At 49.4% G+C, this 18,145-nt stretch overlaps 1 protein-coding gene across 1 annotated transcript; it reads right to left on the reverse strand.

The window, feature by feature from the left end:
- Positions 1-8,072: 8,072 nt before the first annotated feature.
- On the reverse strand, positions 8,073-9,278 carry LOC134396780 (alpha-2Da adrenergic receptor-like). Its single transcript, XM_063123352.1, has one exon. It carries the CDS (start codon positions 9,276-9,278, stop codon positions 8,073-8,075), a length of 1,206 nt encoding a protein of 401 aa, XP_062979422.1.
- Between the last annotated feature and the right edge of the window lie 8,867 nt (positions 9,279-18,145).

An 18,145-nucleotide genomic window follows, 5' to 3' on the forward strand; every position in this document is an offset into this window, starting at 1 on the left:
TTTTGTGACCTTTGGGTTGGTTCTAATAAGAGTATTGCCTGACTGTGTGGAGGAGTGAATGGGGTAAAAAAAAGTTTCATAAGTTCTTTGATTTTATGTGTTACCTTGTGCTTCTTAAACCAGAAGAACAGAAAGACGAATTTTACAGGAATTACTTACAGGAGGGACAATGATGCCCTGAAAATATAGAACAGGAGAAGGTACAGAACAGCCAAAGACATCTGACATATTTTTTGCTTGCTTCATGGGGCCACATACTCCTAAACTCCAAATCCGTCTGTGCACCTCTAAACTCCAGCTGAGGTTACTGCAATTGGGAGGTGTAATGTCACAGTTATTCTATGATATTCTTTGTGAGGGTGCCCAGCTCAGTGACTAGCTTGAATGCACAGTGTGCACACCATGCATGTTTGGGCTATTCAGTCCTATATATTCTAGGAGTGGTATATTCTGATGACAAATAAACTGTGCCTCCTGTCTATATAGATGGAGGAGGTCCAAAGTCTATTTACAGGCACAATGAGAGGACATTTTGCAACACCATCCTAAAGTGTGTCCAGCATTAATATAAACTTACCTATTTCACTGTACCTCCTCTGTCTGTCCGCCTGGTCTCCTGTTGGCGGTGCCAGTATTATCATGGAGCCAACGACTGCCAAGGCTAATTGCGGACTAGTGCGCAGCTCAAGAACACTTTGCATTCAGGGACATCCGTGATAACGACTAACAGGGCTAAAGATTAGGAAAGCTGGAGATGGTTTATGACCATTGCATAGAAAGCTGCTTCATACCAGGCCAAGCTATAGTCCATCTAGTTCTGTATTGTCTGCACCAGGGGTGGGGAGCCTCAGGCCTGGGGGGGGGGGCAAATATGGGCTACCAAAGGTCCCAATCTGGCCCTTTGGGGTTCACCAGTAGGCCCCACCCACTTTCCCCCCAACCACCAAGCATCTGGAGGTTTCCTGGTTTTCATGCATCCCTCCCACCCCCAATTCTAAAGGGTCTAATCAAGCAAGCTTTGGAAATGCTACAAAAACCTGCAGAACCTGTTTACCAGGGGTGGGGGGGGTGGCAGATCACAGCAGCGCGCCCCTTTTCGAACCACCTCCATCTTTGGGGTGGTAAAACAGTCCGACTGTCTGTCTCCAGCTTTCAGCAGGCCATCTCAGTGTGAGTGTGTGTGAGTACTTTTAGTAGTTGAGTATTCCGGAGGGCAGGAAAAGTTACTAAGAGCTGCTGGCTACAGCTTCTATTTGTTATCACAGGGAGACCCAACCACCCCGGCCGGAGCTTGTGCCAGACCACAGCTATGATGGATGTTCTGCCGAATCTCAGAAAGCCCAGCGGTTCCAGGCCCGGCTCCTTATCTTACTGCATCGCTGGGCTTGGAAGCCAAAGTGAGCGCAGGAGCTTGGAGCGAGGCCCTTCGGGTTGTGGAATCCAGCTCCCATGGCGCCAACAGCTGTTTTTAGATGGGTGAAGGGTCAATGTTTCAAGTTTGTCTATTTTGAGCCACAAAGCTGGGGAAATTAGTCAGCCTCTGGCCTCTGCGTGTCTGAGCCAAGAAGCCGGGCCAGCCGGGCTCTCTCAGATCCAAACAGCAGGGCTTGAGAGTCCCACCCTTGCTCTTGAGGAGACCCACTTTCCCCCCCTCCTCTCAAGCCCCCTCCTCCATTTCCCCACTTGCACGTTTGGTTCAGCTGCCCAATCTCATCCTCAGGGCTCGGATGGACATTTGGAGTGACCGGCCTCCCCCTCAGCTCAGCCCCTACAGCGGACGCCCTCAGCTGCCTCTCACCACCCCTGCGCGATGGACACATGCCACCCACATCTGCGGCAAAGCTGTGGCCTGGCCCTTTGCCCTTGCAGCAGCTGTGTTGGCAAGAGGTTACCTGCGTAGTCCTGGGATGGGGCTTGGCTCCGCACCCGACCTGCAGAAGCTCACCTGTTCCACTCAGCTACCCCATTTGATGCAGGGGTGTCGCTCCCCTTTCGGCCCAAGGGCCGCATTCCATTTCAGACAGGCTCCCGGAGGCTGCATTCCCATAGTGGGCGGGGCCAAAGGGAAGAAGGGTCAAAATACCCCAAATACCAACATACTTTATTTTAACATGTTTACTGCCGGTAACTATGCCATTAGGAGAGGCATTCTAACCTTCTAGAATTGGGGGTCGGGGGAGGGACTGTGTAAAAGGTGGGAAACCACCAATCAGTGGTTGAGGGAAAGGGGGGGTCACAGGAAGGCCAGATCGGAACCCCAGATTTGGCCCGTGGGCCTGGAATTCAACACTCCTGATTTTATGGAAACTTTAGCAAAAAGGCTGCAGCTGCAACCACCCAGTGGTTGGAAACAGGGGCAGATGGGAGTGGAATGTGTGTGTGTGTGTGGGGGGGAATTCAGATGCAGATCTTTAGTATAACCCTTTGCACAGCGCAGCTGGATCTGGAGCCTTGGATGGAAGTGCAAGGAGTATGCAGTGAGATTTCCTGCCTCCAGCCTTGAGCTGGCAGGCAAACTCGGGGCGCCTCTTCCCCAAACTGACACCTCTGCAGGAAAATGGCAGGGAGCAGGGAGGGGGTGTGAGAAGAACAAGAGGGTCAAGGGGTAGCTGAGAAACATCCTGAGAACATATTGCTCTTCCTACCTCCTTGCACAATCATTAACTATACAGCTCCCTTGGGGCCCATCTGTCCATTCAGACATCAAAGCCGGTTTCTCTCCCTATTGTCTGCCCACGCCAGCTGGCTGCAGCTCAGAGATGTGCAGTGGGAGGAGGGTTATTGACACAAACGTCCGAAAGCAGCCCCAGCCGACCCTCCCCTATTGCTTAGGATGCAGAGGCATTTATTCCCAACGCACAAGACCCAGGCTTCAAAGAACGAGCGGATCTTGGCCGAGCACTAGGCAGTACAGAGAGGCAGGCAGGCGGAAACCACCAAGGAGGAGAGCTTCTGACTCCGCCTCTGCTCTCAAGGAGCAGAACTTCATGCAGCAGGACAAACAGAGAAGAAAAACTTTGTTTTGAAGAATGGAAACCAACCGGCAGGGTCAGCCTGGGATATTTTGCTGCCTGAAGCAAAAGAGAAGTTGGTGCCCCAACCCTATTCCACATACAGAAGCCGACTGGATGGGCAGTTTAATCTTCCTTCAGTACTCGCTGTGGGATAGCATCCTCCTCCACCCCATCTGAGGGCAGCAGGCTACTTTAAGGGGGGCATGGCAAGCTGCAAGGCACACAGAGCTCTATCTCCAAACAGAGGGAAACAGGAGGAACTGCTAGAGATGCCGCCGATGCCATCCACCATTTGCTGCCCGAAGTAGTTGCTTCACTCTGCCTAATGGCAGAGCCGGCCCTGAAACCCAACATAATCATTCAAAGAGGCCCTAAAGCCAGTAGTCCGAGTGATCAGGAGTACAGCCAGAAGGAGGAGCACAGGTGGAGGGGACCTGGAGTGCTGCCTTCCCCAAATCCCCGTGGGGAAATGTTACTGAAACCATTCTTTAGAGAGCATGTGCCAAACTCTGCCTCTGTTGCAAATGCGCACGGGGGATGGGGGGAACAGACCCAAACAAGGGCCAGGCTCCTGCACCTTTGATAGCTGTGTAGAAGAGGGCATTTCAGCAGGTGCGGTTTTGCAGGGTGAGTTATGGCTGTTGCAGTGCATGCTTCTGCATAACTACCGTATTTCTTCGATTCTAAGACACACTTTTCCCCCATATAAACTTCTCTAAAAATGGGGTGTCTCTTAGAATCGTGGGTGCATTTATTATTTCTTAGTATCAAAGCTTTTTTTTCTGTTGGTGGTACTGAAATTAGTGTGCGTCTTACAATCGATGGCATCTTAGAATCAAAGAAATACGGTATTAAAGGTGTAGCAACCCTGCCCTCTGTTGCACCTGGATCTCCTAATTGCACGTGAGAGGCTCCATTTCTTGTCTCCTTCCCTTCGCAAAACCATCTGGCTTTCACAAATGTAAATCATTTTATGGCACAAATGTCAGGGTCTCCTTATGGCGCCAAGGGCATTCTTTACTGCTCTACCAAGGGTCACATAAAGATTTCCTTTCAGTAGGGTTGCCCGGATACAACCTAGAGGTTTGCTTTGCCCTGTTTAAAAGTATCAATTAATCAAGAGATGCAGCACATGGCTTCTCTTCTCTTCTCACACACACCAACCACCTGCTCTGCAAAGCACTAGGAATGTTGCTTGCTCTGCAAGTGGGGGAAGACAGCAATGTGGGAAATGAACCATGAGGGGAAGCCAGGGCTGCTGCATTTCCTACTTAGCCCCCTATCACTGTAAAACAGGAGTGGGGAAAGCTGTGTGGATATTGTTCAACTACAGCTCCCATCACCCCAAACTGATGGGAGTGGAGTCCAACAAGGCTTCCGGTTCCCCACCCCTGGTGTAAAGGGTCAGAGTAAAAGCTCCATTCGACAAGCGTTTTATTGCACGCTCGTTACTGGGCACTCACGGATTCCTCGGAGGTAGTTCCCATGACGTTGTCTGCCTCCTGCACACCTTCCGACCCTTGTGCCGCAAGAAAAACCAGAAAAACTCCAAAATATTTTTTAAACCGAAGATGCTGCTCTCTCCTGCTGTTTGTGAGAGAAGCAGCATGTTCACAACGAGGGACTGAATGGCCTTTGTGCGCCTTGTTTACTTCCTGTTTGAAAATAGGAAGTAACTGAGTGTCCAGCCAACGTTTCTTCCAAGGTGTGATGGAGCTTTACATCTCTGGATGTCAGCCCCACCACAATTTCACCTCCTTGCCTGTTTCAGCTGCACTCCCATTCAGCCTGCTTCCTAGGATGTCTTCGTGGAGATGCTCAAGCTACTTTGAAAAGGTCACACATGCCCCTAGTGATGTTCATAAAAGCAATGATAGCAACATTGATCCATGAAGAAGGGGAAAAAATCCAAAATCCACAGCTGGGCAACACTTTTATTAGGATAGACCAAAATGACACAAAAGAGCATGTGAATATTTAACCCTGTGGGATCAGGTGAGAGGGTTGATATGGGAGGAAGAACCTTGAATCAGGTGTAGCTATGTAGTCTTGAGCACACCACTAGGATAGAGTTTCAGGGCACATTCAACATTTATACAGATATAGCTGGGCCATGGGTACCTTTCAACAATCCAGGAAGGTGGAAGCCAAAGGTGAGAACTGGGAGAGATTCCCAGTCTACTCCAGGGAGACAAGACCCACCTGGAGGGAATTTCTGGTCTGAATGTCAGAAGATGTTTGAAACGTAACAGGTAATGGGGAAGCCAGGCCATTGTGCCTGGAATAGTGGTGTTTTAAAGACAGCCCTTTTATTCTCAGGCCTTTTTCCGCAGTTACCCAAGTGGGTATTCCAAATATGGGAACAGAAGCCACCGAAGTTCTCCATCAGGGAAAGGTGTGTACTGAGCTGAAAAGAGCCAGTCTGGACTTCTGGAATAGAAGGTAGATTAAGAACGAAACTAATAGGGCTGTCCTCGTGGATACCTGCCAAACTTACACGACCCCTGGATTGCTCTGTTTTCAGGGAAGTGTGATCTCCTGGCTGTTTTTGTGTAAGTTAGTAAAAATGTTTGCTTTTATTTGCAGTTTTTGCTTCATTGTTCTCTATAGAACAATGCCGGGAGGTACTTAAAATGCAATCACCTTCTGCTGAATAGTATGTATGTGTGGCAAGGGAGTGGTATTCTTAATTGTTAATTCAGCCCTATTGGGAAGTTTACACATTACATTATCCAGCCACAGGGTCACTCCTGCAGCAAAACAAATAGGCAGGAAAGCAAGTTACACAAGTCATATTTTCACACATTATTGAGGCACTTCACCAAGGGGAATCAGATGCAATGTGTGAATCAGCCTTTAATAGCTGAACAAGAAGTAGACATTAAAATAGGCACAGCTTCCCCCTCTTGCCGTGCTGGAAAAAGCTAGATCTGTTGAATGTCTGCCTTACACACAGCTATAAAAGGTCTAGAGAAAGGGACTAGCCTGATTATGCAGCCTGTATATGCAGGTGCCACAAGGCACCTGAGGCCTTCCGATTTTCCACCTCGCGCCAGCATTCAAGGCGGGGGGGTTGTGTGTGGAACCAAGCTGTGCACTTGGGGGTCTAAGAAGAAGGCCTTGCAAGTGACGTTTGGGAGGTGTGCACCAGAGGGGGGAGGCCACAGTGTTGTGGCACCAGCTCCAACCTGTGGAATAATAAACCACTACAAATTAGAGCAACAGGTACAGCCAGACGTTCTCGAATAGTGGGACGCAGGTACTGCCTATCACCACTGCCCCCAATTCTTGAAATGCTGCAACCATAAGCAGCTGAGCAAACACTGCTAGCCAGAGACGCCAGCTGCCAACCCCTGAGGGCCTTTGAGCAGGAAACAGTCATTTTCTTTGGAGCCAAAGCTCCCAGAGAGGCCTTGTTCACAGCTAAACTGTCGCCTTCGGCAAAGTAGTCCACAAGTCCAGCGCACACCCTGACTGATGGAGAAAGCCATTTTTCAATGCCCACCACTGGCACCTGCCCAGCGGCGGGATCTGGGGTAATGCTTCCCACAGCCAGATGGCTGGGTGACTCACCAGTCAGTGTCTGGTCTCCCTCTCGCTTTACCCAGCTCCCCTCTGATTGGCAAACAGGCAGGCAGGCAAGCAGGCAGACACACACACACACACACACACACACACACACACACACACACACGGCAGACACCCCCCAAAACAAACAGTTTCATTGCTGACACTAGAGATAGGCAAGAGAAACTACAGCTTAGTTTGACAGAAAGGTCCTCCACCACCACGAGCACCCCTTGACCTACAGGGAGTATCCTCTCCTCCTTGGGTACACAATGGAGGCGGGGGAAACGGTAACTCTCCATCTTTTCTGCAAAGTCACAATGGTGGGCTGGGCTCCCTGGAACCAGTGGGGCCCTTGCCCAAAGCGTTTCCTTTCAGCTCCAGCACACAGGAGGACATCGGTGGCTTTGCCTAGCCCCGAGGGCATGGACCAAACACACAACTTCTCAGGCGAGAAGGAAAGATGTTCAAAGGCAGGACGCCTCCGGCTACTAGAGGCTGAGGCCAAACGAGTGGGTATGGCTACATCTCTCCATCGCATCCCGTCTCTGAGTTTCCTGGGGCCATTGGGCCGGCCACTGTTGCGGACAGAGTAGGATTGCTGGACCACGAACCGAATCTTCAGTCTGATCCAGAAAGAGAGTTCTTAATACGCCCACAATGCCTTCAGACGCCATTCGGGAGGACTCAGCTGTATGTCTTCAGCCCCAACACGGGTGCAGGTCATCCCACTGAATTCCCCCTAATATAGATGCCTGCTGCATCTCATGATCCTCAAGCTCTTCCCCTTCCAACAGGGCAGTGGCGAGCATGGGGCGTTTCAAAGCTCCTATGGGCCGGAATTCTCTTTGGAGCAAACCACCCGTCACAGTGTAACTTGGTGGATCAGTGTAACTTCGGCCGCTAAGCCAAGGTAGAGGAGACCCGAGCACACACCTGCTTGCTTGATTGCGGTGTGGGCCAAACATTTTTGGCAAGTTGGCCACAAGTCAAAAGTAGGATTAGTGCCACTATGGTATATACCAGCCTTCCCCAACCTGGTGTCCTCCAGATATTTGAGACTACAACTCCCAGCATGCTGGCTAGGGTCAATGGGACTTTTAGTGCAAAACATCTGGAGGGCACCAGTTGGAGAAAGCTGGCATACACTCTGGTATGCATACAATCTCCTCCCCAGTGTTTTGCCTCTGTGAGCAGGCAACCGCATGGTGCTGGAAAGGCAAGCAGGAGTGTAAGCCTGACTCTGTGGCATTCCCAGGCCAACCAGCCCTCCTGCTCCTGTCCGGGCATGTCACCAAAGTCCCGCTGCCTGTGCCACTTACACCACAGACTGGCCACCTAGACTTCATTGGTAGTTCTTCAGTAGAAAAGGCGGCAAAAGGAATTCAGTTCAGCGGGCTGCACCAGTTACCTTCTCGATGACCTGTGGTGTGTACCTCCTGCACACCACCGCCTTCCTCTCAGGCTCTGCCAACCCTCTGACCCGGATCCTCATTTTCGACAGGTGAGCGGGGAGGCCCGCGACAGGAGGTGCTGGAAGGCCCGACGGAAGTCCCGGTTGAAGACGGTGTAGATGATGGGGTTGAAGCTGCTGTTGCAGTAGCCTATCCAGAAGAAGAACTTGAAGAGGGGCTTGGAGATGCAACAGCCGTCTCCAAGCACAGATTCGAGGCTGTACGTGAAGAAGAACGGGAACCAGCAGAGCACAAAAGCACCGATGATGAACGCCAGGACGAAGGTGAACCGGCGCTCGCGGGCCTGCATCAGCCGGTTGGTGGAGACGGACATGTCCCTGCTCCTGCGTGGCTGCCGGTTGACGGGGACCGACCAGGACAGCCTCGGGGCCCTTTGAACCCGAGCACCGCTGTTGCTAACCTCTTCTGCCCGCCACTGCCGAGAGAGCCGAGGTAAGCCGGGCTGCGGGTGGGAAAGCTGGCCATGCTCCAAGCCTACGTCCTGCGCTTCCCCCGAGGGCTGCTGGGCACTCGCTCTGCGGCTCTCCCATTTGACCGCCGTGATGAGGCTGGGGTAGGACACCCGCCTCGCGGCAATGACAATCGAGTTCCGGCGCTTGGCCACGTGATAGATCCGGCAGTACACTGCCACCATGATAAGGCAGGGCGCGTAGAAGGAGGCGGTGCAGGAGGCCAGCACATACCAGGTGTCGTCGTGCAGTAGGCACACCTGGTCTTGGTGCGTCGACTTAAAAAGGGGCGGCAGGGAGACGAAGGCGGCGATGGCCCAGACGGCCCCAATCATGCATTTGATCCTCCGGGGGCTCCGCTTGAGGTTGTACCGGGCAGCGCGGGTGACGGCCCAGTAGCGGTCCAGGCTGATGGCACAGAGGTGCATGATGGAGGCGGTGCAGAACAGCACGTCCAAAGACAGATAGAGGCTGCACCAGAGGCTGCCGAAGCACCAGTAGCCCATGACCTCGTTGGCCAAGGAGAAGGGGATGACGAGGGCGGCCACCAAGATGTCGGCTGCAGCCAGAGACACCAGGAAGAGGTTCTGAGGGGCCCGGAGGGCCCGGCTGGTGTACACCGCCAGCACCACCAAGACATTCCCCATCAGCGTCACAAGAGCCACGGTCAGCACGGCCAGCAGGATGAGCGCTGTGGCGAAGGGTGAGTAAGGGAGGCTGGCGGTGGGTGCCTGCTCACTCAGATTGCTGGATCCATTGTGCTGCGGCTCCATCCCATTCATCCCCAGGCCAGGCCATGGGGGTGCCCAGAACTGCCTGTGCGTGGCTCACAGGCTGCCAAGTCTCTCTCAGGCCCACCGACAGGGCCGGGCCGGTTACACTGTCCCACCGGGCCCAGAAAGGGACAGTGCTGCCAACAGCCTGGTCTTCCTCTCCCCAGGGGTCATCTTACGTTGGGCAACAGATGCTGGCGTGGCACATCAGTGCTTCAAGCAGGATCGCAGACTCCAGCAAGGCCCAATGGATCCGAAACAGCATGCTGGGCTCCGGAATGTCATGCCGGCTGCCCGAGTAGCTCAGGGCAAGCCCTGAAAGGGCTTGGTCCGAGATCAGTCTAGCATCCCAGGCAGTGGATCTGGAAGGCAGGCAATTCTCCCGGGGCACAGCCCCCAGTTTTGCCTGCTGCTGCTGCCCCACGTGGGCTGGATGGGAGTGCCCTGGGCAAGGCGGTGGGTGCAGTAGGAGGGAAAGAAGGCCCCTCTCCCCTTGGCAGATGCTGCTTCCCTTTCCCCTGAAACGGTGTGAAGCCCGGCAGAGCTGCTCCTCTCTGAGGCCGGTCTTCGCACAGATCCCTCGGGGGAGGGAAGGGAGGGGCTGACAGCGCCGGCTGGCCGGCCTACAGGCGCCCAGCCAGCTCCGGCTGGGCTGGTGGGAGAGGCCGTTTGCTGCCAACGTTAATGAGCCCAGGAGAGAGATCCTGTGCTGGTTGCCCTTGCCCAGAGCACCTGGCAGGGGCAGGCAGGCACCCGCGCACACACACACATGCACACACACTGGAGGGAAGGGCTGTACCCAGGTGCTGATGACTTCAGTGCTAAGCACTTTTACCCAGGAGAATGATCCCACTGATCTCAGCAAGGCTTACTTCCAAGTAAGTACACCGAGGGAGAGTTGCAGCCTTTGTCCAGCCAATTAGGAGGACGATCTTAAATCCTTAGCATGGCACCAACAGTGGTGGACATCCTTCGAGGGATGGAAGGTGCTTTTATTCCTCTTATAACTACCTGACGTAGCGTTCGCCCACCTGGGGCCTTTGAGATGTGTTGGACAATGCCCATGGGAGTTGTAGTTAAACACCACCTCTGGAGGGTGCCATGCTTGGGAAGGGTGGTTGCCCTACTGGCTGGAGAAATAGCCCAGCGGTCACCCACACCTCTTTTCACGGTGTTGCGTCTCCTTCTGGATCCCTTCTTTAGAGGCCCACCTAGAATGCCAGCTAGCAAAAATGCCCATGCTGACCAGGAACGATGGGAATTGTAGTCTACCAGATCACTAAGCTGGGGAAAGTAAAGAAAGAGATGCCTTGGAACCAGTCTGCCAGGAAGGCCCTTGGATTTAGAAGTGTCTTTCCTGCCCCTCTCAGATGTGTGGCTGTGGTTGATCCATAATAGGAGGGGAAAACTCTGCGTATGCTCAGAGAAACACCACAATCTCATTAGGCCATCACTTATTCCTGCGCTGAAGTCTGGAAATTTTTCTTAAAGGCTCCCAGGGTAATCCCTAAATCAAATTAAGCTGAATATCTGGAATGGAAACATTTCTGGCCTACTCGTTCTCCTCGACGGCTTTTCTTCTCCCCAGCCCCTGTTCCTCGATCCCAACGGTAAGGGAGTGGGGCGGGGGCTCGGAAATGGCTGATTAACTCAAGAGCCTCTTTCTTCCTCGTTGGTTGGCGCAGAAGCCCATCCATCGGGACGCGAGGTTCTCTCTTACAATAAGCCTCTCGGCCCTTCGGAGCTGAAACCCAAGCTCCTTTCAGCTCAGCATTGCCACCCAGTGGCCAGCCGCGGCCATGGCAGCCGATCTCTATCCCTGCTTCTCCAAAGATACTGGCTGGGGGCGCTTTATGATCTGTGCAAAGGAGGGATTAAGTTAAAAATAATAATAATAATAATAAATACAACACACCTACTGGCGGCAGTTTTGGAAGCGTGGGCGGCTGAATCTTTAATCTTTAAGGAGCTGTTTGCCAAGGGCCTGCTTGAGCACAGTTTATAAAAAAAAATTAAGAATATAAGAACATAAGAAGAGCCCTGGTGTCCATCTAGTCCAGCGCTCTGTTCACACAGTGTGGCCAACCAGCTGCTGACCAGGGACCAACAAAGCAGGACACGGTACAACAGCACTCTCCCACCCATGTTCCCCAGCAACTGGGATGTATATAGGCTTACTGCCTCTATTCTCCAGTCCCTGTCAAATAGACCCCTTTTAGATCAGGTATGCACACTTCCTTCTGTCATTGATGTTTTTATTACTGCCCAGGTAGCAAAATTTGCCTTGGCAGTAAGGAAAATACACAACAAATCCCAAAAGGCTTAAGGAGGCTGTTACTGTTGGATGTGTGTGTGTATGGGGGGGGGGGCTGTACTGTTTTCTTCTTCTTCTTTGCATTTAACGGTGGCCTATGGGTCTAAGCAATAAAGTTACTACTTCTGCTTCACAGTTTATAGCAGTCTTCCCCAACTGGGCACCCTCCAGCTGTGTTGAACTATACACATCTGGATGGGAATTGTAGTCTGTTCTAACAAATCTGGAGGGCACCAGGCTGGAGAAGGCTGGTTTACAGCCACTGTTCCATATTCACGTCTACAGTGTGAATTAGCAATGCAAAGGTAGAAGATCTCACAGAATTATTCATATTCCACATTAAATATTGATTTGCCCAGAACAGCTCCACAAGCAATTAAGAATACTGTTTTTCATGTGAGTTTGGATGCCATGTTATAACGCGCAAGTCCATGAGCAAAATGGTGAAGCGAACACAAAAGACACACAAACAGCTGCATTATCTGTTATCTAAGGGCGCAATCCTATGCATGGTTAGATAGAAAAACGTCCTATAACTCCCAGCATGGCTGGCTGGGGAATGCTGGAAGTTGTAGGTCTTTTTTCTGTCTAAACATGCATAGGATTATACCCTAAAGTGCTTCTTTTCTGTGTGAGCCCCTTCATTCACAGAGCCTCTTCTGAGTCACTGTAATCCTGACGATGGCTATGGACCAATTGGTTTGGGATTGTTAGATCTGCCCTTACTTATCATACTACAAACATAGTTGTGTTTGCTTACTTCCTCACTTCAAAATCTGTATCCATTTTAATGGATAGGTGTGGAATTTGGGCAAGCAGTTACAATTACGTGGTTTTCTTTATATCTTTATTTTATTTATCTAGACCAAACAGCACAGCCCCACTAAAAAAAGGAGCATTCATCACTGGCACACACCGCCTTTCCCATTTGTTCAGCTTTTGAATATCTTATTCTTTTCCTGTATTTTTAGTCAATTTCGCAACTTTAACGTACACTTTGTACGCATGATTTATTCCTGGAAGATGAGGCGATAAACTTGCATGCTAGGATCTGTGTAAATGTGTGAATACGTTCTGGCCTGGGGCAGGTGTGACGTTGGGAGCTCTGCTGCTTCCCCCTACAAGGGCCCACACGTGAGCAATGTGGCAGGGGTCAGCAGTATGCAGAGCAGCTGAGGCAGGGGGCTTCTTGCTTTGAGCATCATCTGACAAGCATTTTATCACACATTCGCTACTGCCCACTTATGGATGTTTGCAGGTCCTTTTGACGACGACACCGTCTTCCTCCTGCATATCTCTTGCTCCTTCTGGCCTTCTTTCTGTCACATAATAGACCCCAGTACATCCAATGTTTTGTTTTGTTTTAAAATGAAATGTTCTGCCATTTCCTGCTGTGTGCAGGAAAAGTGGTGCGATAAAAACGCCCACTGAACGGGCCATGTGGTCTTTGTTTACTTCCTCTTTCTTTCCCTGTGTGAAGAAAGAGGAAGCATTGTGGGATAGAAGTGGGGGGAAAGTGATGGTAAGGAAAAGTGACACACACACCCATCTGATGACGCTCTTTTTGTGTGTCCAGGCCAAATTGTCCCAGTACCAACCTGTTCATGCCATATGGACTATTTTTATTACGTGTTTCATCTATTGCATGGATAGCCCATGGCAGTCACACACATCCTGCCCCAAACCCAGCACACCAGGCCCCTAAATCCTGCCTTGCAGCTCTCTGGGGTTTCAGGCCAGTCACCATCCATAGAGGTCTTCTGGGGAAATGGGATAGCCACTCTGAGCTCATGGGAGGAAAGATCAAATAAAAGTGCGGTGGTGGCAGAAGTGATGATGACAATATTCTGACATCTGTCCTGTGCTGTAAGTGAATCTGAAGTCATGTGGGAATTTAGTAGATGATCACTAAAAATGATCACGTCAAGTCCTGTCAGTGGCGGTGCCAGGGGGGGTCATGGGGGGGCAAGTCCCCCCCCCCACAAGGAGCTTGCCACCCCAGTTGCTGTTCTTAAAAATCGAAGTTGGCAATTTGGGAGGGGGGGGGGGGAGTAGCTCGCCTTGCCTAGGGTGCAAAAATAGTCTGGCACCGGCACTGCAGACAAGGCAGCCCCGGCAAGGCATGGCAAGGGTTAACAGTTAGCCTTGCTGAAGCCCTGCGCCTTCGCTATCGCCTCCTTCATTTTCAGAGAAGGAGCGAGAAGGAGCCACGTGGGCCCTTCTCAAAGGCAAAGTGCAGCTGTTTTAGAGGATCGAGGCTAGAGCAGTGCCCTGGGCAGCCTCTCCTCTTCAGCGTCTTAGAGCCCTTTCCCCCTGACTCAGGATGAGGGAGCCAGGCAAGCCCAGAGGCCAGTTGATTTCTGCTGACAATCACCTACACTTTAGGAGTAGGGGAAGAATTTGTGTGAAGGGGATGTCTAAAGCTCCCCAGCCATTGCTGCTCTCACCCCACCCCCTTGCCCCAAACCCTGCTTTTTGCCCTCACTGGGTCGTTTCTCTCTCGCCCCCCAGTGTATTTGGTTCTGATAATTTAGGCTGCTGATTTTTTTATCCACGAAATTTGGAGTACTCTGCCCCTTACCCATTAATCCAGTGGTGGTGTCTTCTTCCTCCTTCATTGTAGTTGGTGGAATGGCTTTTCTTTTTTTTAAAAAAACCCTTTGGTTGATTTTAAATTAATATTTATTCACCCTATTAGAGTGAATACAGAGGCCTTTTTCAGGGATAGTGCGAGACATGCTCTGTAGCGTCGCTCTCCCCCTCCCTCCTGCCTCAGAGTAGAATGTTGAAAATAAAATGGCTGCCTGCTTCCTCTAACGCGGACATTTCCTTAGTGGAATCATCAGTGTCTTCTCAGAAGTAAGTTCCATTGAGTGTAACAATCTTACTCCCAGGTAAGTGTGTAGGGGATTGTAGCCTTTTTAAAACTGCCTGGAACTTCAAAGGGGGAAAGTGAGAGATGTTACTGAGAATTTCCTCTCCTTTCCAGCACAATAATCCTACAATTAACAACTTGCTTACTCTCTCTCTCTCTCTCTCTCTCTGTGTGTGTGTGTGCGTGTCAAGCCCCCGCTAGAGGAATCCTCCTTAGAGGAGGAAACAGAGCCTCCAGAAACCAGGGAGACACATCAAGTACTGGCACCAGACTAGAGATGTGAAGGCCCAGGAAAAAAATGGGAAAAAAATTTGGGGGGGATATTTTTTCCATTTTTTCTGAAGCCTTTTTGGGGGGTTTCTGAAAAATTGGGGAAAAAATGGAGAAAAATGGATTATGGGATGTTTTATTTTAGCATCATAAATAAAATGTTTACAAGAAGGTGTTCAGATATTTACTTCTCCAAATATTTCTAAAAACTATGTAGAGTATCAGATTATTACAATTTCTGTGCACCAAGGACAAGCAAGTCCTAGGTTGCAAACTGAGTCTACAACTCTCAAATACAAGAGCAAGATGCATTTCTGCCTCTAGGGGGCAGTGCCATTGAAGCAGAGACTGAAACTGATAGCGATAACTAGCTCACAAAATGAGTCTGATTAAATTTCATGCATATTCATTGAATCTTCGTCCCCCCTTTTTCTCATTTCTTCTTATGGGAATGGGTGCTTTATGTCTGCTTGACACTGGAAAACTAGTGCAGACATAAATAATATTCTTTGTTACTAATGTTGATGGTTCCTTCTGTTGCTTTTTTAAATTGGTTTTTTGCCTGCACCTCATAAACTGGCAAAACCAAAGAGGTTCCTTACAGCTCAGGTGTTCCTAACAGTTCAGTAGCTTGTAGCTCCATTTGTTACCAAAAAAAGTAAAAAATTCAAAAAGTAAATTCAATTTGTAATAATGGTTTGAATACGCTGTACTTGTAATATAACAAATGTAATAATTTTATGCCAAACCAACTTTGACATAATTACATTTTATGTTCCTAAAGTAACAAAGTGATTTTCAATCTATAAAAAGGGCTAATATTGCATTATTTCAATTTTTCAGAAATATTCCAACCCCTCCCCCCCAAAAAATCCCAATTACAGATTACACCAGACCAGGAAGAGCCTGGGCCTTTAGGGGAGACAGCCGTAGGGCGTTCGGGGGAGATGGCTCCAGGTCCTTCCCTGGCAGGGGGAGGGGACTCTGACTCTGGAGCAGAGGTGGCTCATTTAAACCTCAGGACCCTCAGGAGCGCCATCGCCTCAAACCACAAGCCTGTAGGCCTCCTGTAAGAAGGAGTGCTTGGTTGCAAAAATGGTCTCCTTGGGAGAAAGCAGCTCTTCCAGAGTAGGGTTCTGGCCAGAGAGCTCTGATGGACAGCAGCTGAGGGTGGGTGGGGTTCAGCAGCCTTTGTGAATAAAAGCCAGCAGTGATTGCTGGTTTGTGGAAATAATATCTTCTCTGATCTGTAGTGGTATGAATGTGGACTGTTGTTTGACCCTGCAACTGGATTATGTGTGTAATGGACTGCCTCACTGTGTTTGACCCATTGCCTGTTTGACCACTTCTGCATTTGCCTGAACTTAAAGCTTGTCAGCTGTATAACCAAAAATGCTACAGCCAGTGTAGGACTCTGTGTGTGTGTGTGCGTGCATTTATTCTTCATTTGATCATTGCTGCTGCTTGATCAAGCTTCCCCACCTGTAATTTCTTTTTTTTTAATTCCATGTATTTGATTTTTAAAGATTTGTTTATTCGTTGAGTCTCTATCTGACTTCATATTGCGATGCAGCCACTTATCGAGCCTCAGAGCTGATCAGAAGGGAGGGGTGCGGGGTGCAAAAGAAGAGGCTCATTGCACTGGGAAAGTGGGTGGGAAGGAGGAATATATTGAGGAAAGTTTTCCCCTCCTTTGCCCACCCTACTCTGGCAATCCAGTCTGACTGGAAATCACAATATGGATATATGCTGCTTGGGCTCTTATTAGCTATGATGGGTTTTAATGTTGATAACTGGGGAGGAAGTTATTCATTTATTTATTACATTTATATACCACCCCATAGCTGAAGCTCTCTGGGTGGTTTACAAAAGTTAAAAACAGTAAACATTAAAGTATACAAAATTTTAAACCATCAAAAATATAAAAACAACAGAATAAAAACAACAGATATGTGTTTGCGTGTGTAGGGAGAGGTTTGTTTTGTTTTTAAATACAGCATGTATTAGCCAAATTCAAATTACTGTAAGGAAAAAGGCTTTCAAAAAAGGTACAGTCCCTACACAAGCATTTCCTTGACGTACAGGTTAAACAGACAGAACACTTTCTTTTAGAAACCAGTTACTTTTGAACCAGTGCAGGCAGAACCAGGAAGGTAGACTCTTAGTGTAAGGAAAGAGCAAACTGACAGCTCCATCACGCCGGCATGTTTGCCCTGGTTTAGCCTCAAATTATTCGCCTTCGTTTCCATAGTGTGTGAAAGTCTGATCAACTTTGCACTTTTACATTTCATTCATCTTTACACCTCTCCATATATATTTCAGAATATATGGTTAAGATGGCAGTTTTAGTGGGAGATGCACTGTTATTTTTCTTTCAGACATCTTAACATGTGGGATACAGCCCGCCCACCTAGAAATATACCTGTGCTCCCCCTGAATTTTTTTTCTGGTGCCGTCACTGGGTCCTGTAATGCCTGCTTAGTGAATAGACAAGTCAACAAAAGGCTTTTTCTGTTGGAATCTCAGAATCTCAGGGCAGCATTTCGTAAGCTATGGGTTGGGGCCCACCAGTGGGTCTCAGCCTACTTTTAGGAGGGTTTCAGTGCTGCAGACTGCCCAGTGCCTCTTTTGCTTGACTGCTCTGAACCACAGCCATAGGCAGCTATGGCAGAAGGAGTTGGTCAGGTTAGAGAGCAAGGCCAATTGTTTAAATTATCATATATTTTTAAAAAAAACTAGGAATAAAGAGGAAGCGGACAAGAAAGGGGAGCTGTTATAGTAGGAAGTTAGTGTAAAAGCAGCAGGATGAAAGGAACAGGCAGTATGGGGGGAAGGTTACAAGTTAAGTGTGAAAGGAAAAGGGGAAGAAATGACAGGAGATGAATATGAATATTTTGAGAGGCGTGGTAGTGTGTGGGGAGGGGGAGGAAAATTGTGTGTATATATAGAGAGAGCTTCTGGATCAGCAAGTTCTGCCTGAAATGGGAAGCTGAGTCATGATACCTACAGAGTGAATGTTTGTACTTCACTTGAGAAAAAGTTGAACTATGGAATGCCCTGCTACAAGGAAGTAGCCATGGCAAAGAATTTAGGGATTTCATAAGAGGGATTAGATAATCAATATAAAGAGATACCAGTTATTCCCAGCTGTTTATGCCAGACTCTGCCTCCATCTCCCACCATTTTGTAACGGACTCTCCCCCTGTACTACCATTTTACGACTTGTGCGGGCTCAGTCATTTTCAGGTCCCTCAAGTGTGCTCCTGGGGTAGAAAGTTTGACAATGCCTGCCACAAATGATTTATTTCTGCTCAACAGTACATAGATTCAAGATTGTAATTGTAGCTGGCTTTAGGACTATAGGCCAACAGTGCAATTCTATACATGTCTCTTCAGAATAAAGTCCCA

Source organism: Elgaria multicarinata, chromosome 3 (genome assembly GCF_023053635.1).
Source record: "Elgaria multicarinata webbii isolate HBS135686 ecotype San Diego chromosome 3, rElgMul1.1.pri, whole genome shotgun sequence".
NCBI lineage: Eukaryota > Metazoa > Chordata > Lepidosauria > Squamata > Anguidae > Elgaria > Elgaria multicarinata.

Coding starts and splice junctions, on each gene's coding strand:
- LOC134396780 (XM_063123352.1), bottom strand. CDS start 9,278: ATGGAGCCGCAGCACAATGGATCCAGCAATCTGAGTGAGCAGGCACCC.